Raw genomic sequence first — 23,642 nt, 5'->3', positions numbered from 1 at the left:
TATTTTTGTGGGCGTAACTCTCACAATTACCATGGCATCTGTCTTTGCTTTTGTAGTCAAAACTAAAAGCAGAAAAAAAAAAAATCAGGGCAGAAAAAAATGCTGAATGACTTAAATTGTTCTAATTGGAATGAGAAAAATATAAAGGTGGTATGAACTCTACCATGACAAATGCTCATCACATATTTTACTGTTAATGTAAGCATGTTATGGCTTATTAGGAGGAAGTAAAAATGACCACCCACTAGCAAAATACTCTTGGCACTAATTGCTCATTTGTTTAAGAGTGAAAGCAGCTCATATGGAAAAAAAATACTACTGAAGTTACTGCACATTTTACTAGACCTTAGTAAAACAAAGCTAGTCATTTTATTATGTAAAAGTTGCAAAATAGACTCCAATAGCAGACTCCCTGCCACCAAGACAGAAGCGCCTAGTCTCTACAACACTACACGTCCCCTTAACATGATCACATTTTAATGAACAAAAGGAAACAAAATTAATGTTGACACTTGACAATTTTATTCCAGTTAGTTGCTGCACATACATTTCTTTTAAACCATGTCTAGATTTGGAGATTCCTACAATAAACCAACAAAGGAATGAGTCCAGGACAAACTGCTTACTAACAGATTAGAACAGTCTTTCAAATGCTAAAAGCAGTATTGGATTTTACTTTAAATAGAAAAATAAATAATAGGTCTAATCTGTCAGGTATCTGTAGACAGGAACATATGCTTAGAAATCTAAAAGGAAGTAATGCTGAATATACAATATTTTTAAAGATAAATCTGTTTGAAATAAATTTGCAGTCATAACAACATATGCAAAGGCCTCAGATTCATCTGTTTGAGGAAATAAATATACTTTATCTGAGCCCTAGAAGAATGCTGCTTCTTTACTTGCATTGTCAGAAAACATCCTTATCACTAAGTCAACTGATCACACAGTCATGTACTACTTCATTTCACTCTTTACATAGTAATAAATAGTGGTACTTACATTTGTAAGAACTTGCAGTTTGTTTCACAGAACAGCTTTCATCTCTACTTTTGGTTTCAGTTTAGCTGACAGGCAGCAAGCTCAAACTTAAGAACCTGGACTGGGAGATCATCTTTTGTCTGATTTTACATCTCCAAGAGCCATTTGGAAATGAATATGATCTACCCACTCTGAACCTCTGAAGGATATGATGCAAGTTGATTGCTGACAGGAAGAACTTGCTCAGGTTTATAATTTCAGGTTTTATTTTTATGTTGGTGAAACAGACCTTTTCTCAAAGAGGAGGAATCTATAAAGCCATTACAAACACATTTCATATGCTATTATACTGCACAGATTTGGAAAAGGTACAGATAAAACACAAGTTTCATACTACATGAACACGTACCAATTCAGTCATAGTAAACAGAAGGTAAAAATTATAAATCTTTGACTTCATGTACAGTAAACTTCATAATCATGTTTCAGAGTTTTTATGCAAACTCTCTTTTCCTTTTTTAGAGTTGGCATAATTTTGGAGAAGAAGTTTCTTGCTGCAAAACACATTTCACTTTAAATCATCATCATTTCAATGATAAATTACAAAAAGTGTGCAAACTGCTTTAGAAAGTAGAAACATACAGCAACATGTAATATGCAGAAAGCTTTGTTTATAGTTAAACATTTAGCAGAGGCAATAAGTCATATTACACTTCCATTAACTAAAAGAGGAAAGAATAAGTTATATAAAATAGACTTTATCTAGTTTTCAACAATACCCACATCTCCAGATTTCATTCTTTAGAGCAACACTGCAATCAAATATTAAAGTTTTAATCTCTTTGATGAATATTATCTTTCATTCTAATGGCAGATTTGTATGTTTAGTACAAAGATTTTTTTGTTCCTACTTTCCAGAACTGGTAAACAGATGTTAACTGGAAATCCTCTATCAATATAGAGAGGAGTTGTCTAGGAATAAGCCTCACTGTAAACCTTTAAAAATCTAGGTTTTAGTGTCTAACTTCATTTTGGACAACCTGAAACAGATGCTATAAGAAGAGTTTGTTTAAAAATGAATGGATAGGCTTGTATCTTTACATGTGTTTTGTCCCCTGTGCAATTGTAATAAAATCTGCAGGACTTTTCACCAGAAGCACACAAACCCTTAGTTGCCTTCACTCATGTAGGTCACGTTTCCCCTCTTTCAGATATTCCAGATTATGCATCTGTCAGATTGCCTCACACTCCCAGTCTAGTCAAAGTTCAAAATATAAAAGGTACTGGGGATATCAATAAAGTTCTAAAAGCACTCACCATTTAGAGTATGGTGTATTTCCATGAACATATGGAAAATTAAGTTCAATTTATCGAGGCTAATTCCTCCAAAATTTGAATTCATACTTTTCAAACAGCAAATCAAAGGATCTTTGAAGTCCTCTTAAAAGGGTCTATGAACATATGCATAACAGAAGAGCTACATCATCTCACTTAGCATATTTTCATTTTGGCTATCCTGAATTGTGCCAGCTTCCAATGCATATGAATTCCAGGTGGATTCTCAGTGACCTCTGCTTATAACAGATCTTGTGTTCTTCTGTACTATAAACTACTTCTGTGGGCTCAAAACAGTCATATGGATAACGGCATTGCAAAAACCATGCATAGGGCTTGAGAATATTTAGGAATCAAAGTAGAGAACATAGCTGTTTTGGGCCCAAAGCATATGCATCGTATTTGTAAGCTACCTTTACATTCTTCACAAACTGCTGAATTACTAATGAGAATTTCACCAGTGATATAAAATTCAACACCATCCACCTACTGGCTGCTTTATGCCTTGGCTTAAATGAACATTAAAGGAAATGTATTCAAATTCAGAGGAAAACACAAAAGCTGAAAACACCATTTTAAAAATATTTATTTTCAAAAATAAAACCCTTTACCCAGATTTTTGCTAAGATTTTTATGTAAAGTTTTTATATTCAGCACATACCCTCTGCTATTTTCAGTTTCTTTTTTGATTATATCATGCTTTTTTGGGAGATGTTACTCATATGAAATTAATTGCTGTGTCCTTACTCCTTCCCAAGATGTACATTACAAACAGAATCTTACAAACTGAACACACATACATAACAAAGATGGTATCTTTCATTCAAAGAAGCACAGGTGTCAAATAATGGGGCTATCTTAAAGGATCTTCAACGATGTCTTACTGCTGAGTGACTTCCTATTTTCCAGACCCATTTATACACTGTGAATAATATTAATAAAAATAAGACTTAAAAAAATATAACCCCCGTTTGGTGCACAAATAAACAAACAGAATCATGCCCCTCTCACTCCCAAGACTTTAAAAGACTCTAATTCTGTGCCAGATAAGATTGTGATACAGGGTAAAAAGATACTTTATATGCTAAAATTATACCAAAATTAATGGTCTTTTAAACAGTATTCAGTGGGAAGAAAGAATGACTAATAGACTAAATGAATCTAAAGAAGTTTATTGTTCATTTTTACTTTATAAATCCTTAATTTGAAATTCTGATTGTTACAGTGCTTTTCTCCAAACGGGATTAAGTTTTTTTAAGCCATGGCCTTTAAGAAGAACATATTATTCAATTTTTTCAATCAACAGAAAGCAGAACCCTAAGGAAGCTTTTACTCTGCAAGGAATGGAATCCAGAAATTTTCCAAGGATGGTAGGTACAATCATGCTTGTCACAGTACCTGAAAGCTATTGTCATCATTATTAGCATTCCAATATCATGATTGCAATGAAGCACTGTAATTCTGGTACCTTTTGATATGTTCAACATCCACAAATAGCAAGTTGGATATACAGGAATAAACATATTTGCAACTAGCACAATCCACCAGAATATTCATCATCATCTTCATCAGCATGAGTGCCAACTGTGGGTGTTCCTTTTCCTTTGTCCTGTGGAGCATTTGGGGATTTCTTCTTTGTTCCCCCTCCTGGGACTGTCAAAGTCAGGCCAAGCTTGGCATACTGATAACAGCAAGACAAGTGTTACTTAGTGTCACTAAAGCTTACTCTCACTTTACTCTTTGGAGAATCATATTAAAGTCAAATATATTCATACACAGAAGCCAGGCAAATAGATCTGCCTCAGTCTATTTCAGGGGTGGGAAATTTTTCTGGCTGGAGGGCCACTTCAGAAATTGGGTGAGCAATTGATACTATCTGCTTTGGGCCACTTCACCCCATACTCACCACCAGGGGTGATGAACGGAGCAGGCAAGCAGGGTCTCCATGGACACTAGCTGGGACCTCTGGGGGCAGGGTGTACTTGGTGGGTCGGATGGCATGGGGCTGCATGTGGGCGAAGTGTTGTGTCTGGGAGCAGGACGGGCAGGCAAAGGCCAGGGCAGAGCCACAATCTGCTCCCTGAACAGCACGCAACAAACCTACAACTATCCCAGTACTTTCCGCACCCCCCTCCCTGAACACCTCTCTTTCTTATTAGCAAAAGGTTTGTGAAAAGCCATAAGAAATGCCAGCTTACATCATTGTCCATGTACTTGAAGAGTGGTGAATTACAGACATCAGTAACTTGATCCTGGTCTTGTTGGTCATATCCTTCTAGAAGTTGTTCTAGTGCTGCGCAGTCTTCACTTCCATTGAATCCTGGTATGCTGATGGAAATGCAAGTCAATTAAAACATTTGACCTATCCACTCCTGGCTCCTCACTGCCTACATTTACACAGAGAGATAAACAGCTATAAGCTTCACAATAATACAGTTTTCTGCTGCCACTTTACTCTGAAAACAAGGCTGGATAAAAGTGTCTTCTAGTCATGTGAAAAGAAGTTTTTAATTAGATAATAATGAATCATGCAAAATAGTGGTTCCAAAATGTAAAGTGGTTAAACAATTTTGTCGCTGTTACTGGGGCACTACATTTTCCTTTTAGTAAATGTGTTAAGCCATATGTAGTTATTCAAGACAGAGGAACAGAGTGGATAAAAAATTATTTAACCCCCCCCTCAAATATCAACCAAAGAAACAAAAGAAAGAAAAACCTCTTTAAAACAGGTTCTCTGAATTAATACAGGCAAACCCTGCTTAACGCTCCAAATTGAGTCTGGAAAAAAAAAGCGTTAGGTGGAACGGCACTAAGCGAAACCCATTTCCCCACAGGAATTAGTGTAAATAGAGATAACTGCTTACTGCCACTTCTTGCCAAAGCTTCTCACCACCACTGCCTCTCCCCGCCCCTCCGCCCGCCTACCGGCTGCTCTGGCCCCCCGTGCCAGCCCATGCCCCATGCTCCTGCAGCTTCATCCTGGGCTCCCGCCAGCTCTGGCGGAGACCCTGCACACATGCCTGCCCCCACACTTGCTGTTTCTTGCTGCTGCCATTTCTCCCCACACCCACCTGCCTGCCAACCACTCCAGCACCGTGTGCCAACTCATGCACCCCACTCCTGCTGCCCCGCCCTGGACCCCTGCCAGCCCTGGCCCTGTAGCACCAGTGCAGGGCCTGCGCTCATGCTTGCCTGCCCACTCGCTGCCGCTCGCCATTGCTGCTGCGCTTCATTGAGCACTATAACGAAACTGGCTGAGCGCTAAATGAAATCAGGTATGAATTTTAAATGAGCGCTATAGCGAAATAGCGCTAAGTGAAACCGTGTTAAGCAGGGGTTGCCTATAAGTATAACCAAAGTGTAAAAGTTTGAAAACAAGGCAAACGGGTGTCTTACCTATAGCTTTCTCTGACACATCTTTCAGCGGCAACGAAGTCATTTCTGTGAAGATGAACTAAAACTTGAGCAATAGTTTTCTAAAATAGAAGAAATCTTTGATCATTCCTCAGTAACAAACGCAATAAAATGCTTTAAATTCAGTAACTTCTTAGTAGAAATAGAAATATTCCTTGCTCAGGATAGGTGTAGAAAGGGCATTAAAGCCAGTGAAAAATGTGCCCACAGTGTTCTTTTTCCCCCAGAGACTTTTAGTAGAGGAAAAAAAAGCAGCAGGACAGAAATAGTGACAATTTAGACCAGCATAATTCCCACAATCTACACCAACTGTAGTGTGAAAAGGAAGAAAACATCATAGATCAATTCTGTTATTCTGAATACAGCTTCAAAACAAACTGTATTCAGGTTACAGGTCCAGAATTCCACAAAGGATTTTTAGAATAATTGTGACACCACAGCTGAATTTTTAAAGTTAAGAATATCAATCTAAATATTTAATGTAATCAAAATACCCAGCCTTCTCGCTCTCAACCCCATTTCTACGATAAAAATTAATATTCCTTCAGCCTCATAAAATTTAAAAGAACCTTATGTAAGGCAGATATTAGAGTATCTTGGAAGTTGCCACATGACCAGATTATGATTTTAATAAAGATGAAAATACAACAGGTTGAATAATAGGTTTATGTGGGGAAACTAGTCATCCAAAACTGTGATTGCCAGGCAAGAAATTAATCCATGGACTATTAAAAGCAAGTAGTGCCATTCAGTCTGGAGTACTGGAGACTTCAGAGGCCAAACAATTTCCCTTTCATGCATTTCTGTTTTGTTATTAAGAAAGAAAGCAGCACTATAGGTTTTTACCTTGTAACATGTTGGATAATTTTCAATTTCTTTATAAATACTTTTTTCCTTCTGAAGTGACAATGCAGCTTCATCTAATCTAAAAACAAACAAACAAACAAATAAAAATCATAACATCAAAACAACTGTGAGAAGCAAATACAAAGAAACCAAAAGATTAGGGCCATTTAAATTTTTATTACAAAAATTAGGTGGTAAGAAAAGAAAAGAAGCTGTAAAGCACTTCAACAATCCATATGTGGATTTTAAGGGTTCTCACTTGTTCCTTTTAATTAACTTCTCCCTTTCTTTTACAGTTTGATTCTTTGCACTTGTGAATTTTATTTAATTAACTTTACACCCTTTGAAATTTTCCTTTGGATTCTACTCTAAAACACACTGGTGAAATTTTATAATCTTTCAAGTATCATTGGAGTAACTATCAAAAATGCTACAATTAAATTCAGAAATCATTGTTTAAAATACTGATCAGTGGGCACATATACCACATGAAGAACTGCTGCAGTACAGAAAGAAAATCTCCATGAATTACACACTACTAGTTCTGACATATCATCCCTCCCTGGAACCTATACAGAAAATCCTCAACCAATTGCAACCCATACTAGAAGAGGGGGAGTGGAGTCCAGGAGAGCTGGTTGTATTTTAAGGAAGCCTTACTGAGAATGCAGGAATAAACCATCCCGATGGGCAGGAAAACTAGCTAGTATGGTAGAAAAAACAGCTTGGCTTAGCAGGGAACCATTCAGTAAACTAAATCACAAAAAGGCAGCTTATAAGAAGTGGAAACTTGATGAAATAACTAGGGAAGAATACAAGAGCATTGCTCAAGCATGCAGGGATGAAGTCAGGAAGGCCAAAGTGCATTGGAGTTCCAGCTAGCCAGGGATGTGAAAGGTAACAAGAAGGGTTTCTACAAGTATGGCAGTAGCATGAGGAGGATCAGGGAAAGTGTAGGTTCTTAACTGAATGGGGGTGGCAATCTTGTGACAGAGGATGCAGAAAAGGCTGAAGGTCTTTTTGACCTCCATCTTCACAGGCAAGGCCAGCTCCCAGACTACTGCACTGGGCACAGTTCTGAGAGGAGGCAAGCAGCCCTCAGTGGTAAAAAAACAGGTTAGAGACAACTTAGAACAGCTGGACGTGTACAAGTCCATGAGGCTGGATGGGATACACCCACAGGTGCTGAGGGAATTGGCTGATGTGACTGCAGAGCCATTGGCCATCATCTTTGAAAACTCATGGCAATCAGGAAAGGTCCCGGATGATTAGAAAAGGGCGCACATAGTTCCCATATTTAAGAAAGGGAAAAAGGAGGATCCAGGGAACTACAGACCAGTCAGCCTCACCTCAGTCCCTTAAAAAAAAAATCATGGAGCAGATCCTAGAGGAATCCATTTGTAAGCACTTGGAGGAGAAAGGGGTGATTAGGAACAGACAGCATGGATTCACCAGGGGTAAGTCATGCCTGACCATTGTGACCAACCTAACTGCCTTCTGTAACAAGGTGACTGGCTCTGTGGATGCAGGGAGATTGGTGGATGTGGTGTACCTTGATTTTAGCAAGGCTTTTGATACGGTCTCCCATAACATTCTTGCAGGCAAGCTAAGGAAGCATGGGCTGGATGAATGGACTGTACAGTGGATAGAAAACTGGCTACAGCATCAGGCTCAGAGAGTAGTAGTCAATGGCTTGATGTCCAGTTGGCAGCCAGTATCAAGTGGAGAGCCCCAGGGGTTGGTCCTGGGGCCGGTTTTGTTCAATGTCTTCATCAATGCCCTGGAAGATGACATACAGTGCACCCTCAGCAAATTTGCAAATGACACCAAGCTGGGGGGAGTAGTAGATATGCTGGAGGGTAGGGCTAGGATTCCGTGACCCACACACGTTGGAGGATTGGGCCAAAAGGAATCTCATGAGGTTCAACAAGGACAGGTGCTAAGTACTGCACTTAGGATGGAACAATCCCATGCACCAGGCTGGGGACTGCCTGGGGGCTACAGTACACAATAAGCTATATATATGAGCCAGTAGTGTGCCTTAGCTGCCAAGAAGGCTAATGGCATACTGGGTTGCACTGGTAGGTGTGTTGCCAGTAGGTCCAGGGAAGTGATTATTCCCCTCTATTCAGCACTGGTGAGGCCATATCTGGAGTACTGTGTTCAGTTTGGGTCCCCCACTACAAAAAGGTTGTGGACAAACTGGAGTCCAGCAACAAAATGGTGAGGGGGCTGGGGGACATGACTTATGAAGAAAAACTGAGGGAACTGGGCTTATTTAGTCTAGAGAAGAAGAGAGCCCAGAGAGACTGGGCTTATTTAGTCTAGAGAAGAGAAGACTTAATAGCAATCTTCAACTACCTTAAACAGGGTTTGAAAGAGGATCAAGTTAGGCTATTCTCAGTGGTGGCAGATGACAGAACAAGGAATAATGGTCTCAAGTTGCAGCAAGGGAAGTTTAGGTTAGATATTTGGGAGAATTTTCTCACTAGGAGGGTTGTAAAACACTGGAACAGGTTACCCAGAGAGGTTGTAGAATCTCCATCCTTGGGGGTGTTTAAAAACCAAGCAGACAAACCTTTGGCTGGGATGATCTAGTTGGAGCTGGTCCTGCTTTGAGCAGGGGGTTATATTAGATGACCACCTGAGGTCCCTTCCAATCCTAACTTCCTATGATCCTAAGACCCAATTCTTAAAAGAGATCTTCCTAGCACTGCCCATCCTAGCTTTTAAACAAGCATCAAACCTCACCAACCTCATCATCAGAAGCAATCTTCCTATGGCCCAAAAACACACGGAATGGATCCAGACTGTGCCAGGACAAGAAATGTAAAACCTGCCAACATATCTTCACCATCCCCGCAATAACTGCCCCCCACAAATGAACCATCAGCATTCCTGGATCTTATGCATGCACCTCCAGAAATGTAATACATCTCATCCAGTGCACCAAATGCCCTGATGGAAAAATATGCAGGAAAAACCAAACAATTGCATACCAGAATGAACACAAAAGGAAAATCTATCAAAGACAAGAATACCCAATTACATGTGGGAGCACAATTCTCACAAGAAAACCACTCTCCCCAATCTCTCAGTTCTAATCCTCAAAGAGAATTTACAAAATACCTTTCACAGATGAGTCTATGAACTTCATTCCACCAACTTTCTGGATACAAAAAAATCACAGACTAAATAAAGATAGTGGATTTATGACACATTATAACCTGCCTAACATCTGACACTCCAGGTAACCTCTCTACTATTTATTAGCTATATTCTTATCATCAGGTCTACATTCCCCTCTCTCCCCACCACCTGTCTCTCACCCACTGACTACGTCAATTTGCATTTTCACTGACTGGCTCTCTCTCATGCATACTGGCCTCTGGCTTCTTTTCTATACCATTCAGGAAGAGCACAGACCAACTGCAGATGCTTTTTCAGTCTGACAAAGGGTGTTTGTACCTGAAAGCTTGCAAAGAAGAAATTTTTCATCTATCTTAGTTGGGCTAATAAAAGATATCGGATTTACCTGAAACACTTTGTCTGCCCACATATACATGAGACGTTTACTGAGGAGATACCTAATTAGCTCCGTAGTAAAGTCTCAGCGTCTACACATATGGCCTTACTAGGCCACAGTAAACTAATTAACTCCACCATAGGTTATTATTTGTAAATAGTTAGTGCCGCACTGGAGCACCCTTGTACCCCACCCAGTGCCTCCACAGCACACTGAGCCAGGCTGGCAGGTTAATCTCCTGGGCACCCTACCAGCTGGGGTCTCTCTGACCCAGCTCAGCATGCTGTCCCAGGAGCATGTGTAAACACAGTGCTCGGGAGCAATAAACTCTGGTGCAATATGCAATATTGCTTTGCATTAATTTCACTTGTAGATGCACCCAGCGTCATACACTGTAGAAAGTTACGTTACATCAGAGCCCTGGTAAAGCTTATGCACCATACATTTCTAGAATTCCTTTTCTTGTTGGTGCACCTTTGGCTGACAAGTCTGGTAACTGGCAGTCTTTGGAATAAGTCAAAATATTTCTATAATGTTAGACTACAGTGCTCAGAAAATAAAATAAACTCTTGTGGTGAACTGTGCAGCCCCCAAATATGCAAGTTAACAGGTCATTCCAGACAGTTGCTGAGCAGCCTGGTAGAATCCAATACTTAAAAGATAGCAGCATTCCCACCAGAATGCTCAGCACTTTGCAGGTCTCTGTTTAAATAATGCAAAACAAAACATCTGTATGCACAGAATGTGGTGATCAGTTATGGTGGAAGACTTTGTTTCAGGTACTGGTAATGAACCACACATCAGGTACGTCCAACCAAGATGTTACGTATGAACACACAGCAGAAATATAGCAACTTCAAAACAGCACCATTACACTACGACCTTTAAACAAGTAAAGGTTACTGTATGCTACCAAAACTAAAGAAAGCTTAACTACCAAGTACACCAGGACAGCTTGTTATTTAACACAGATGTCAGCCCTGAATTTTTAGAAAACACAAGTGCCATCCAAAGGGGTAGCACCTTTGACAGAACCAGCCAGGAGCATGGGTCTACCACTGCCTGGAATGGGCACATACCAGCTACTGAATTATCTGTTTGCATTTCAAATGCTTGGCACTTACCCTGTTTTGTTTTTCCATACATCTCCCCACTCTGCTTATACACTTAAAATATACATGAATGATGCATCTACTACATTAACTCTCATGAGAATGATTTACATGTAAAATTAGATAACTTTCACTTTTAGCAGGACTGCAAGCTTTATTACATTGGACAGCATGTGCATTTTTAAAGCAAAGGAATAAATGTGCTTATAAAAGAAAGTCACATATATTTTTACCTGTATTCCAAAAATATGGAGTGGTGAGTTTTCAGGTTCTCAAATGCTTTTCAGACAAATCTCTTTATCAAAGATTTAAAAAAATCAGACACCTGCATATAAATTGTTTTTCTCAGCCAAGTTACATAATTCCCCTAATTTACATCACTTAAGTATGAGTAGAATATCCAGAAATCATTACACAGCTGTTCTGTGAAAAATAAATCATGTGTACATACATATTAAAGACTAAGAGAACCAGCTTTTCTGAAAATCACAATTACTCTTCTTTAATACTGTAAAATTAATATTGAAGAAGAGCAACTGTGATTTCAGAAAAGCAGATAATGCACTGATGAACAGAGCAGTCAGGTACAGCCTATAGAAAATTTAACTGGACCCTTGCCTTAACAAGCATAATATAGCTATCTATTTCCACATCTTTTAAAAAGAGGAAAGGATCAACATACAGCAAGTATGCTGATTCAATGAAAGTCAATATAATTGAACAAAAAAGATTTTGAATATATTTAAACAGAATAAAGATGTAGGAGTTATACCTGCGTCCTCTAACTAAGACTCTTGAGGCCTTTCCTAATAATTCTACAGCCTGCCGTAAACGTTCTTCATTCTAATGGGAACAAAATTTCATTTATTAGTTGTTGTAAGACTATGCAGTTTTTCCTTTTCTCAAAATACATATATAAATAAAAGTGTACACGTACACACACACAAATACTAAAAGACATCAACTGAAATTGATGTATGAGGGGTTCTGCTATGCCCTCTGTGGCTCTGGCAAACATGCTGCTTTCTAACTATGCAGAACTGATGCATTGCTCTCTCTGTCTGGACTACCAGCAAGTGGGAGGAATGTAGCTAGGCCACAAAATTCAGATCCTGTGCAATGGAGGAAGAAGTAGGGGTAAAAAAAGAAAAAAAGTTGCACTCCCCACTTTTATACTTAATATTCAAACAGGGGTTAAGTGACTTCCTGTACAGTACAGCCAGTGATGTGATAATAAGGAACAAGAGACAGCATAGCACCCTAGGCTCTAGTTACCATTAACTATGTTTCAAGTAATTATGATTTCTGACTAACCCTAAATATATTTTTCTTTTACTCAATATGCCTTGCCTGGTGAAGATGATATTCTTCATTAAAAGAAAAATAATAGCACATACTTCAAAAACTGATGCTGCATGTTGATAGAGCTGTACAGCCTTTTCTGGGTTCACATTTTCTACCAGCCTGAAATAAACAGACCAGCATTTTTCTCCTTAATTCAAAACAGTAAACATTTCATTTCCTAAACAAGTAAAAGTCTGAAAGAACAGAAAGTATCCATTCTTTGCAGTGCATTCCAGCTGTCAATTCTGCACACTTACTTTCCACCCCGTTCCAGCGCAATGGCTGCTGTGTCAGGAGTTCCATTCTCCAGGTACATCATACTGGCTTTCTCAATCAGCTGAACTGCTTCAGGAAGTTTTTGCATCTCCTGTAAGTGCGAGTTGGAAGAAACATCAAGAAACAGGCTAACATATAGAAGACAAAATGAAAGCATTCTGAATTGCATTACATTCATTTGGAAATTTCAGTTCCCAACAAAGAAAACTAGTCAAGGATTCACAATCCCACACAAACAAACTTAGAAGATATCCTTCCTGTCTCACACTGCACTTGCATTTGACAAATGAAAAGTTTGTTGGGTTTGGAACAACTCTATGGTGAAGTAACATAATGGTCATTCACATTGTACAGCTACAGAACCAGAAAAGCAACCCCTTTCTCTCTTTCTTGAATTTCAATAGGAAAATGTGCAGCTATTCCCTGGTAGCCCAACTTTCCACTTGAGGGGTACATTTAGCTTAGATGACATACTTACACAAGTCCATACATACACTTACATTTCCAATTTCAGGGTTCAAATGAAATACTATAATTCTCTGAAAAATCTATTTAACTATTTAATACAAGATCATAAACTCCTTAAACTGACTGAAAGGATATAGCTACCTTAGTTTACTAAACACTACTTTACTAACTACTGAATAATTTCTTCTATTATTGGTTAGCTACTGCATGCAAAATCAGCCTCAGGATTCTGACAGGCATGAGGGGTGGGAAGGAAAGGCGAATTAAAATATTTCATTAATCAAGTTTTAACCAAAATAGAATGGTGCATGTTTAAAATCCTCCCAAAGGTCAAAAGGTAGGAAAGGTTTACAGAAGAAATGTTAGCACCACTTTAGATGCTGATAACGCAACCTGAATATTCTTCAGATTTTAAAAATGAACAAGAGCACAGTTGTCACGTATTTGTTTTCAACAAAATGGTCAATAAAAATACCTTTAACATCATGCCAGCTTGTTCATAAGCTCTGCAGAGAGAAAGGAAGTTAGTTTTATTCAAACACTGTTAAATTTTAGTAACTTGAAGCAGCATTTCTTACTATACAGCAAGAGTTATTGTATATCAACTAGTGGTGAATTAAACATTTTAGTACTAATATTCGAAAAGGCATATATCCCATCAAGCATACATTAAGCTTGATTTTAAGAAATGGTACATATGCAAGGGACCATTTCCATGGGCAAATGCTTTTGACCTTATTCAAAGCATGGGGAAAAAGGATTAAGTTTCCAGGCCCAATTTTTTTTTGCTTCTATAACATTGTGTGTGTGTACACAATTTCACACTGGTGCTTCAAACAATCAGACAATCTTTTCCGTATTTGTCTACAGCTGGATTAGCAGAAGGACAGGAAATATCGTGTGTTCTCACTTCACAGGCAACATTGGCAATAAGGCACATAATCATAAAAACGTTAACAAAAAGGTTCTTTTTAAAAAATATTACAGAATACCATATTTACTTGAGGTCTTTACTTAAGACATATGGTAGTGTCCATTAAGCACAGTTCCCCCTACTGCCGACTCTTCTTCAAGTCATGATGAGCCACAACACTGCATATCCAGAATCCCTCTGTCAGCCCTTCTTTCAGTGTGACATTTGATTAGCATGGCTCAGCCTTTCATGAGGTGAAGCTGGACCAGGTTGACCTGTGCCTCATCTACATATAAACCCACAGACTGACCTCACGCCATGTATCTGTCCCATGGGGCCAGAATGTTGAGCACCACTGACATAAACAAGCAATCCCAGTTACAGAAATTGATCCTAAAAGGTGCTGAAAAGCCACAAGTCTCTATAACTTTAATAGAAGTTCCAACTTTCCAAATATTTCCCAGGAAGTCCCTAAGTAAACCTGAACCTGAATCAGTGAAATCAAATGATGCTTTTCCATTTAGTTCCATGGAATCAAAATTCGGCATCTCTAAAACAAATCTCAACTTTAGATGTATACTGCAAACTTGGATACATGTTAAATTACCTGAGGAATTTACACTTACTTGGCTGCATGGAAGAGGCTGGATGAAACAGAAGCAAAGTTAAGGATATCAACAATAAAAATGACAGGTTTCTATATAGCACAATTAATTTATGAAAGTTGAAAGCAAAATAATCCCATTATCTGAATATTTGTTTCCCAGGTAACATTGAGAGGCGAAATTAATCTAATAAGGGCATGCATGCAAAATTGTTTTAAAAAAAATAAATTTAAGGGCAGATTATGAATTTAAGAGCCACTATAAAACCACAGGTGAAACTCAATTACATAAAACTGAAGGAAGTGTTGGTTATACTGTATTAAAATACTGTAATGATAGATTAATATTTTAGAATTACTTAATTTTTTATCACCCATTTCTAGGCAACACATTTCAAGAAAACAGACAAATAATAATTTACTGCAAAAATATAATACATTTTTGTTGGTTGATTCCTCCTATGTGAAAGGCACATTACAAACTCAAAGAGAAGGTCTCATCTAAGGCATGCATGCATGTAACATCAAGACCTGAAAGGAAACTAGAGCACTGGAATCTGTTTTAAAATGTGTGTCTGGCAGTAGTGCCATGCCATGCCTCCACTGTGGAAGGCACCGAACACGAACAGAACAAAAAGATAGTTCCTGCTCCAAAAGAGCTTCTTTTCTTCACTGGAAAGGTCAAAAAAAAAACCCAGCATACCTCTTGGGAGATGTTTCAAAGTTAATTCAGAAAGTCTGGCAATGTAAATTACTTAGTAGATAACTTAATCTTGTGCCTATACTCATTCATACATTTATAAATAAATAGCACATCCTCTTCTAACTCTCATCAGCCTAGTTTTAATTAACAATTCAGATTCTTCAGGCTCCTCAAACAGGAACAGCAAGTCAAAAGATACGCTTTATTATTTTCATGTGCTTCAGCTTCTCTCAAACAGGCTTCTTTTGCCTGGTCATACTGCTTGGCATTTTTAAAAGCAACAGCTGCAAGAAAGTTTAAAAAAGAAAATAAAAGTTATGCTGTTTGTTTTGTTTTTCTCATTTAGCTTCTTTTATCTACTGTGCCTAACACCTAGAGACAGGTTTTTATAAGGTACTTAAAACATGACTATATGCATCTTTAGATGCCTAGCTGGATATCCAAAAAGGCTTGAATTATTGTGGAAAACCCACTATACAGCTGTCCGCATCTTTAGAACTTAAATACTATTAGAAATCTGATCCATAATGAAAAACTATACTTAATTACACCGTCAAGGCAAAGACTTACAAGGCTCGTAAGTTGCTTGTTTTCAGTACTCTCTTATTTTATAAATGTAATCCAAGTCTTTTTAAAATCAATAGCTTTAAAAAATCTGAGATATAGTTTATTTTATTCATTAATCAGAACTGTTGCTGAAGTCTTACCTACAATATTAAAAGTGATGCCTGGTGACAATTCCCCCTCTACCTTCCAAGTAACATGCATTTAAAAACAAGACTCCTACTTACAAAATGCGCCTACAATAACTACGAGCCTTCATAATTAACGATGAAGTGCTACAATAAGACAGCTATAACCTATTTTTAATATGGATTTAAAAGTTAAGCAAATTCTGCTTTGCAAGTTGCAAACACACAACTTTACAAAAAGTTGCAGCTATTTCCATTAAAAGGATTTTTTTTAAATTGAGTCTCAAACATAAGTGAATACTAAGAAGTGATAAAGGCAGACAAGGTCCCTTGGGTGAATCTGGTATCTTTTATTAGACCAACCCAAATAGCTGAAGAATAGTTATTAATAATGTCCTTAGACCAACACGACTACAACCTACACCCCTTCAAGAAGTGATAAACTAAAAACAGATTTAAACTTGAAAAATCCAAAAGGTTCTCCTTAATCACAAAGACATTAAGAGCAGGAAGAAAAGGTATTTCTTTATACAGCAAGCAATCCTCAGAGTTTCTCACAGACTCTGTCTCTCACTCTAAATTCTCTCACATGAGGGTTGGAGAAATAAAAAAGAAAGAACGATCTCTGGTTCCCTTCAAATATTTCTATTATCTGCCTCTAGCCACTCTTGGAACTTTCCCTTTATATTTCAAAGCCCAATTATTTTTCATTTCTTGCACACATTAAGCCCCTATTAAAGATAAACGAGTTCACATGCAAACTGGCCATTAAATCAAGCCCCTGCTTAAAAACAAATGGAAGAGACTATCTGTTCCCCATGATAAGAGGTTCTGGATTTTATTTAGCTGTCAAAACCAAACATATTTTGAAAAAAAAAATCATGATTTACATTTACAGGTTTATAAAACTGTTACAATTACTAAAGGCAGGGATGTAAATATAGTTTTAAAAAATAAGTTTAACCTCCTCTACTTATACAGGTTTTATATATACTTATATACACACCCTGCCCCAGCCCTCTCCCCTCCCCTCCTGGCCACCCTGCTGCCTTCCGATACACACACGTTTCCCTCACTTAATGCTGTACATGCGTTCCTGGAAAACGACACGTAACTCAAATTTGTATAAAGGGAACCCACTTTACAATGCAACAAATACCTCGACTGTACTGACCCCCAGACCCATTTCTACCACTTTTACAAAAGTACTCACCAACAGCACACAGTACACGCAAGCACAGGGCACTATTATAATGGGGATGGCAAGTACAGAAACACATGCCGCAGACAACAAGCGAGAAGCGCAGATCCATACAGGAGACTATATTTTGGTGCACATCACTCCCACAATGCACCGCACAAAGCAGCTGTGGGCTTCCACCACAATGATCACATACAAGTGAATTTACCTCGCATGTAACCAATTTTTGGTATAAAAAGGGTCATCGCATAAGTGAATTCACACATACAGAATTTGCATAAAGCAAGGGAAACCTGTATAAACATACATATACATATTAGCCAATTGCCCGTCATGAATGACAAATTTAAAATAATGGAGTGTTTACATGGCCACACACACACACGCGCGTGCTCTCCCCTGGCCACTCTGCTGCCTTCTGATTTCTGCTGGGCCCTATGTAGCTTCCTTCCTTCCCCTTTCCTGCCAGATTACACCCACCCAGAGCTAAAAGATAACCCATTAGCTAATCAGTTATCACTGCACTTATTGGTTAAGCAATTAATCATATAAGCTTTCACATCCCTAACTAGAGGCAAAACTTTTTTATGGCATCTTTTATTGGACCAACTGAAGAACAGCACTTTGTTTAGCAAAGTTCATCTAGCATCTCTTCTAACTGTACTGCTGGCCCAATAAAAGATGTCACGAAAAAAGCCTTGCCTCATGTATTTCCTGGACCATCACAGCTACAACAACTTTTCAACCTTAGACTTAGTGACTATACCAAATCCTTAGGGTAGAAAATGCAACATGCATTTTTACAGTAAAATCTGAGGGATTTTCAGTTATATACACACACACAATCATTCTCTATAGAAAACATTAATTAGAGAAGTGAGATATCTAAACCATTATTTAGGATTCAACTACTAGAATATTTAAGCTAACAAATTATTTTTTTTATAATTTACAGTCATACATACCTGCCTTCCCATATTCAGTAGCTGCACTATCATAGTCTGGTTTCCACTTTAAGAATCCAGTTTTCAAGCTGAAATGCAAAAAAAAAATAAAAATCATCAACTATAAAATGTTCATGCTTTATATTTAGAGCCCAAATAATCTTTAAAGGAATCCTGAAAAGCACCTAAGAATCTCTACATTAGATAAAAATAGAGGCAAAAGAAATAAAATGATTCACCTTGTGACACATCGGTAAAAATTCAGATGTTCCTGACTCGTGGTTCTCAGAAAAGATCTTTTTATTTACACAGCTTCATATAGCAACATGCAGCAAACACTTATTACCAGTGGTTTTAAAAGTTACCAGATAACACAATTTAAAAAAATCCATGATGTAAAAATATTTCCATCCTCAATATTATTTTTTACTCTAGGCATTTTAGTACTAGAAATGCAAGACTTACAAAAACACAATTTTTGGTGTTATTTGGCCACTTCACACCAATTCATGTCCATATTATTTTTGGCTTTTTACTTGAACAAAATCATTCTGTTGCATGAAACTATAGGATCAAATACAAGACATTTATTTTACAGGAGTTTTTGAAAGTAGAAGCTCCCCCTTTCCTTAGACGAGCCTAAAACTATTCTTGTTGAGAGGACAGTTAGGCATAAATGCACTTTTGGTGGGTGACAATTTAAGATGCATCTCACCTGGTCCCAGATGTTTTATAATGTTTTAAACCAGTGACTCTCAATTTTAGACTCAAGGCACCACTCAGGAGACTCAAGACCCCACCTGGAAAAATACCAATTCCTAATTGTCATTTGATGACAGAAAAATAGTGGAGCGATTCTTCTGTCGCAAACAGCTTGGAAAGACTTCAACATGGCCGCATGTTTTTGACATGGTGGCTTCGTAATTGAAATCTCTGGGTTTATCTTGTGAATCACCTTTCTACACCTAATAGTGATAACACTGCATAGCACCCTTGAAAGTATCTCAAGGCAACCCAGAATGCCACAGCACCCTAAGAATCGCTGCTTTAAGGTAACCCATGCTCATAGTACTTTTGATGCCTTCGACTGCCTGCCGCAATAACTTAGAACAGCACCGCTGGCACAGCTATCCCATTCAGTGCATCTGTCCTCACTGCCTGAATGCAAGCAGCAGGGATCTGTCCTCACCTCCTGGGCACACCAGACTATCCAGTGTCAACATTAAGTGACTTGCTGTAAACACTGGGCTGTCTCAGGAAGCCGCCCATCAGTTTGGCTCCCCACAGGCTGACAGAGAACAAGACTTGACTGTCCCCGCTGCTCTCATCAGACCCCTTCTACCCAGGTGCTTTCCTCAGCTCTCCCACTCCTGTCCCCTCCAGGCCCCTAATCATGGGGGCAGATGGGGCTTAATGTGGGATCAGGCAGAAGGTCAAGCAGGGCTGGGGGCACCTCAGAGGCAGCCTGGCTCAATGGGGCAGGAACCTGCTTTGAGCCAGGGACACCGCCAAATGGTTCAATGAAGCATGGGTGAGCCTGGGGCCATGGCAGCGCCTCCCAGGTTTCTGGTATGGGGGTGCAGGTCGTCTGTCTTCCCAGGGAGCAGTAAAGGAGGCCTCCACCCCGAAAGCTCCATCCCCCCAGGCGTTGCACCCCCCAGCCAAACATCCATTCCTCTAAGGTGCTGCTCCTCCCCCCCAGGTACCATCCCCCTCAGGCACTGCCCCCCCAACCCTTCCCACCTCCTCTACAGTGAAGGCCCCCCCACTTAGATGCCCCCCCCCCCCCCCCCGGGAGGTTCCATCCCCCTGAGATGTCCCCCCAGGTTCCATCCCTCAGGCGCCCCCCGCTCAAGGTTCTATTCCCCTCAGTCTCCGCCCCGTCCCGGGGAAGGTTCCATCCCCTTGAGACCCCCCGGACCAAGATTCCATGGTTCCATCCCCAAGACACCCCCGCAAAAAGATTCCATCCCTTCAGGCACCGCCCCTCCCCGCGCGAGGTCCCATGCGTTGCATTTTGGGAGCGGCAATTCTCCTTCCCCCCCATCGCCAGGCGTCCTGGTGCCGGGGGGAGCGGCTGCGGATCCCCAGAGCGCCTCCCGGGCCCCGACGCCCCGCGCTACGAGGAAGGCAAAGCACCGGCACCGCTCACTATTTATCAGCCTTAGCAATGTGCTCCAGCGCCTCGTTAATTTTCTGCGCCGCCATTGCGTAGAGGCTGGGCAGGGGCCGCAGCAGCTGCGCCACCGACGTCAAGGAAGGGCGAGCTACGGTGCGCCGTGAGGCTCAGGCCGCGGAGCGGGCGGGGCCCGCCTTCCTGCCCCATAGGCCACTGCGCCTGCGCGCCGTGCGGGGGTGGGGCGGGGAGTGGGAGGGGAGGCGCGAGGTTTGGTGATCTGCGCCGGGAGAGCGGGGACTTGCTCTTGCTCGCACGGGCCCGGTGGCAGAGGCTTGCGCACTGTGCTGCCCACGTCCACCACCATCCGTGGCCGCGTCCTCGGGGGCTTTCTCCTGCTGGTGCTGTGTATGGCACCCCCGCTTCTGCCCACGCATGCCATCATCACCCCTACATTTGCCCCGCGGGCTACTCTAGCGCAATGTTTCTCAACCCGTGTGTCCGACCCAAAAGTGGTTTGGAGGAATATGTGAAAGGGTCATGAACAAACCTGAAAAATGGATTCTTCTTTAAAGGAGAAAAACAGGAAACCCGGGCTTTTCCCTCACAGGCTGGCAGAGCTCTGGCCTGCGAGGGGCTGCTTGGGGCCCCCCATTCCTTCCCCATGCACACGGGGCAGGGGGTCAGGAGTGAGGGGCATTGGGTTGTGACTGGCAATTGATGTTTATAAATGGGTCCTGGTCCAGAAAAGGTTGAGAACCACTGCTCTAGCGGGCCTCTGGAAGCCCCTTCCAGCTCTGCTTCCCTGCGTGACCTCAGATGGGTCTTAAGGCTGGTCACAGAAGGACTTGGGTGCAACCGGACTTGCCCAAAGCTTGAGAGCAAGACATAAAAGCTGTCAGCAAACCTAGAGCATGAAAGAACTGGGCTGATTTAGCCTGGAGAAGAAAAGACTGAGGTGGGGTTTGATGGCAGTCTTCAACTACCTGAGGAGATGGAGATGGGCTTTTCTCTCTGGCCATAGGGTAGGGGTTCCCAGCTTTTTTAGATTGTGGACTGGCAAGCCATGGATGAGAAGTAACCGCAGACCTGCAAACTCCAGTCCAGAAGTGACCGTCATCATGAACGCTATGTGTCCCCAGAGGCTTAGGGGGCATGGCGAGCTCCCGCAGGCAGTGGCGGCGCTATTGGCGGCAGGAGCGCGGCGGCGGCGGCAAGCGGGGAGCTCCCACAAACGGCCACAGTTCTGTCAGCAGTGGTGGGGAGGGGTGGCGAGCGCCGAGCAGCAGTTTGGCGACCAGCTGCAGGCACCAGTGGCAATGTCGATGGGAGTGAGGGGGGGGAGCGGTGACTGCCTGCAGGTGCTGCCAGCAGTGTCAGCAGTACCTTTTCACAGGGGGTTCGACGCCACGTTCGGGGTGCCCATGCACCCATGGGCACCCCATATACATCACCAGTGATCCGCATACTGCGGAGCAGCAGCCAACCATTTTTTATACTCAGGGTTGGCTGCTGCTCTGCAGTATGCCAGTCATTTCCAGACTCTCAATCCGGCAGCCAACCCTTCGCAGCCTGGTACTGGCCCACAGCCCAGGGGTTGGGAACCTCTGTGGTAGGGGACAGGACTAGGAGCAACTGCTTCAAGCAGCAGCACAGGAAATTTTCGTTGGAGACTAAGAGGAACTTCCCGACAAAGAGGGTGGCGGTGCATTGGGACAGGGCAGGTGAAGCTGCCTAGTGACACTGTGACCAATCCCTGGAAGTTTTCAGGAATAGGCTGGACAAACGCTTGGCTGGGATGGTTTAGTCAGGACTCACTCTACATGGAGCAAGAGGCTGGACAATCTGACCATGTGAGTTCCCCTCCAGCCCCATTTACGTATGATCCTATGGGACTTCCCACTCATTTTTTTTAAATTTCTATGAGACCTTTGCGTGTAAAACAAGACCAAAACACTCCCAAACTAATTGTTTGATAGTGAACAGCCACATTTCTCTTACAGACGCATGCACCCGTGTTGTATTTTTTTGTACCAAAGTTACCTCTGCAGTCAGCAGCAAAACAAGAAATATGCCGCCACATAACAGGAATTACTTAATACCCAGATTTATTATTGGGCTGAATATGTATTGACTCTTGTGACTGTAGCTATGATTTTACTCTTGTGATTTTACTCAGAGCTAAATCACATCACCTATCCTAGAGCACAAAAGAAGAATAGAAGGAGGTTTCTTTTTGCAAGAGCAGGGTCGATCCCCTTGAGTCCTGAAGACTGCACTAAAAGAAACATTCAGCTAATGGTCCATCTCACCACGAGTGCCACTGGCCGCCACCAACACTGTTGGCGGCACCTATGGGTGGTTGCCACCCCCCACGCTGCCGACAGTGCTGGCAGCATCTGCAGGAGCTTGGCTTACCACCACTGCGCTCCCATCGCTGCCTCTTCCCTCCCGCTGCCGCCAGCACAGCCATGCCCCCGGTCGCTGAGAGCACGTACTGTTCATGCATCTCACATTATGTACCTGTGAGTTATGACAAAGCATGAGCTGCTAACATGGGAGGATAAGACTGGACGAGATCTTTGAGCCATCAAAGCCAGTCCCCTGACAACCATTTATTCAAGGAATCCCCCAAAATCACCACTTCAGACCCTCTCACACAACTAAAAAGCACTTTTCACAGAAACATCAACCACACCCTAAAACGGGGGTCATCAACCTGCCACACGAGTGGCACAGGCAAGCTGTCTGTACATAGCACATGGCAGATCAGGAAGAACACAGCACAGCAGCAGATGGGACAGGAAGCAAAAGGCAGAGCAGGAGATCAGGGAAGGGGCACAGGGCAGGAAGCAAAATGCAGATCAGCAGATTGGGCACAAGAAGGGGGAAAAAGTGGCACTCAGGAAGAGTGTGGGGTGGATTTGTGGCCCCAACCTGCCTGACTTGTGCCCCCAACCTGCCAGAAAGGTTGGCCCCACTGCCTTAAAAACAGGGGGTTTTAAAGGCTGGGGGCCAGATTGTCCCATTTTGTGTAAGAGGCAGGCTGTGGGGATGGACCCAGATGCTGCTGCTGCTTTTCCCTGCCACCAGCATGGGGAAAGTGTCCACCAGAGAAAAGCAGAGACAGGCATTTTCTCTGCACAGGGAAAAGACCTGCTGACATC

The 23,642-nt window shown here is 41.4% G+C and overlaps 1 protein-coding gene across 2 annotated transcripts; it reads right to left on the bottom strand.

Annotated features, from left to right (window-relative positions):
* Window positions 1-499: 499 nt before the first annotated feature.
* NAPG (NSF attachment protein gamma) lies at window positions 500-20,642 on the bottom strand. Of its 2 annotated transcripts, XM_006273644.4 has the most exons (12): window positions 20,512-20,640; window positions 18,381-18,448; window positions 15,722-15,806; window positions 14,842-14,859; window positions 13,778-13,808; window positions 12,816-12,925; window positions 12,612-12,678; window positions 11,987-12,057; window positions 6,577-6,655; window positions 5,713-5,792; window positions 4,515-4,644; window positions 500-3,997 (listed from the first exon to the last, which is right to left on the bottom strand). In XM_006273644.4, the coding sequence occupies exons 1-12, from the start codon at window positions 20,565-20,567 to the stop codon at window positions 3,848-3,850; spliced, it is 945 nt and encodes a 314-aa protein (XP_006273706.1). In that variant the 5' UTR covers window positions 20,568-20,640; the 3' UTR covers window positions 500-3,847. The 2 variants fall into 2 exon arrangements, with proteins under 2 accessions (XP_006273706.1, XP_019346029.1); XM_019490484.2 differs by lacking the exons at window positions 11,987-12,057; window positions 12,612-12,678 and having other exon boundaries at window positions 20,512-20,642.
* Window positions 20,643-23,642: the final 3,000 nt, after the last annotated feature.

The sequence above is a fragment of the Alligator mississippiensis genome, chromosome 3 (assembly GCF_030867095.1).
Source record: "Alligator mississippiensis isolate rAllMis1 chromosome 3, rAllMis1, whole genome shotgun sequence".
Taxonomy (NCBI): domain Eukaryota; kingdom Metazoa; phylum Chordata; order Crocodylia; family Alligatoridae; genus Alligator; species Alligator mississippiensis.
The sequence above is the reverse complement of the archived record's forward strand: the minus strand, read 5'-3'. Positions and strand labels throughout refer to the sequence as shown.

What these genes read in the sequence shown, in the direction of transcription:
- NAPG (XM_006273644.4), bottom strand. Translation starts at nt 20,567, where the DNA reads ATGGCGGCGCAGAAAATTAACGAGGCGCTGGAGCACATTGCTAAGGCT. An exon ending in ATTGCTAAGGCTGATAAATA is followed by an intron (nt 18,449 to 20,511) that starts GTGAGCGGTGCC and finishes TTTGCATTTCAG; the next exon opens with CTTGAAAACTGGATTCTTAA. An exon ending in ATGCAGCATCAGTTTTTGAA is followed by an intron (nt 12,058 to 12,611) that starts GTATGTGCTATT and finishes TGTTCCCATTAG; the next exon opens with AATGAAGAACGTTTACGGCA.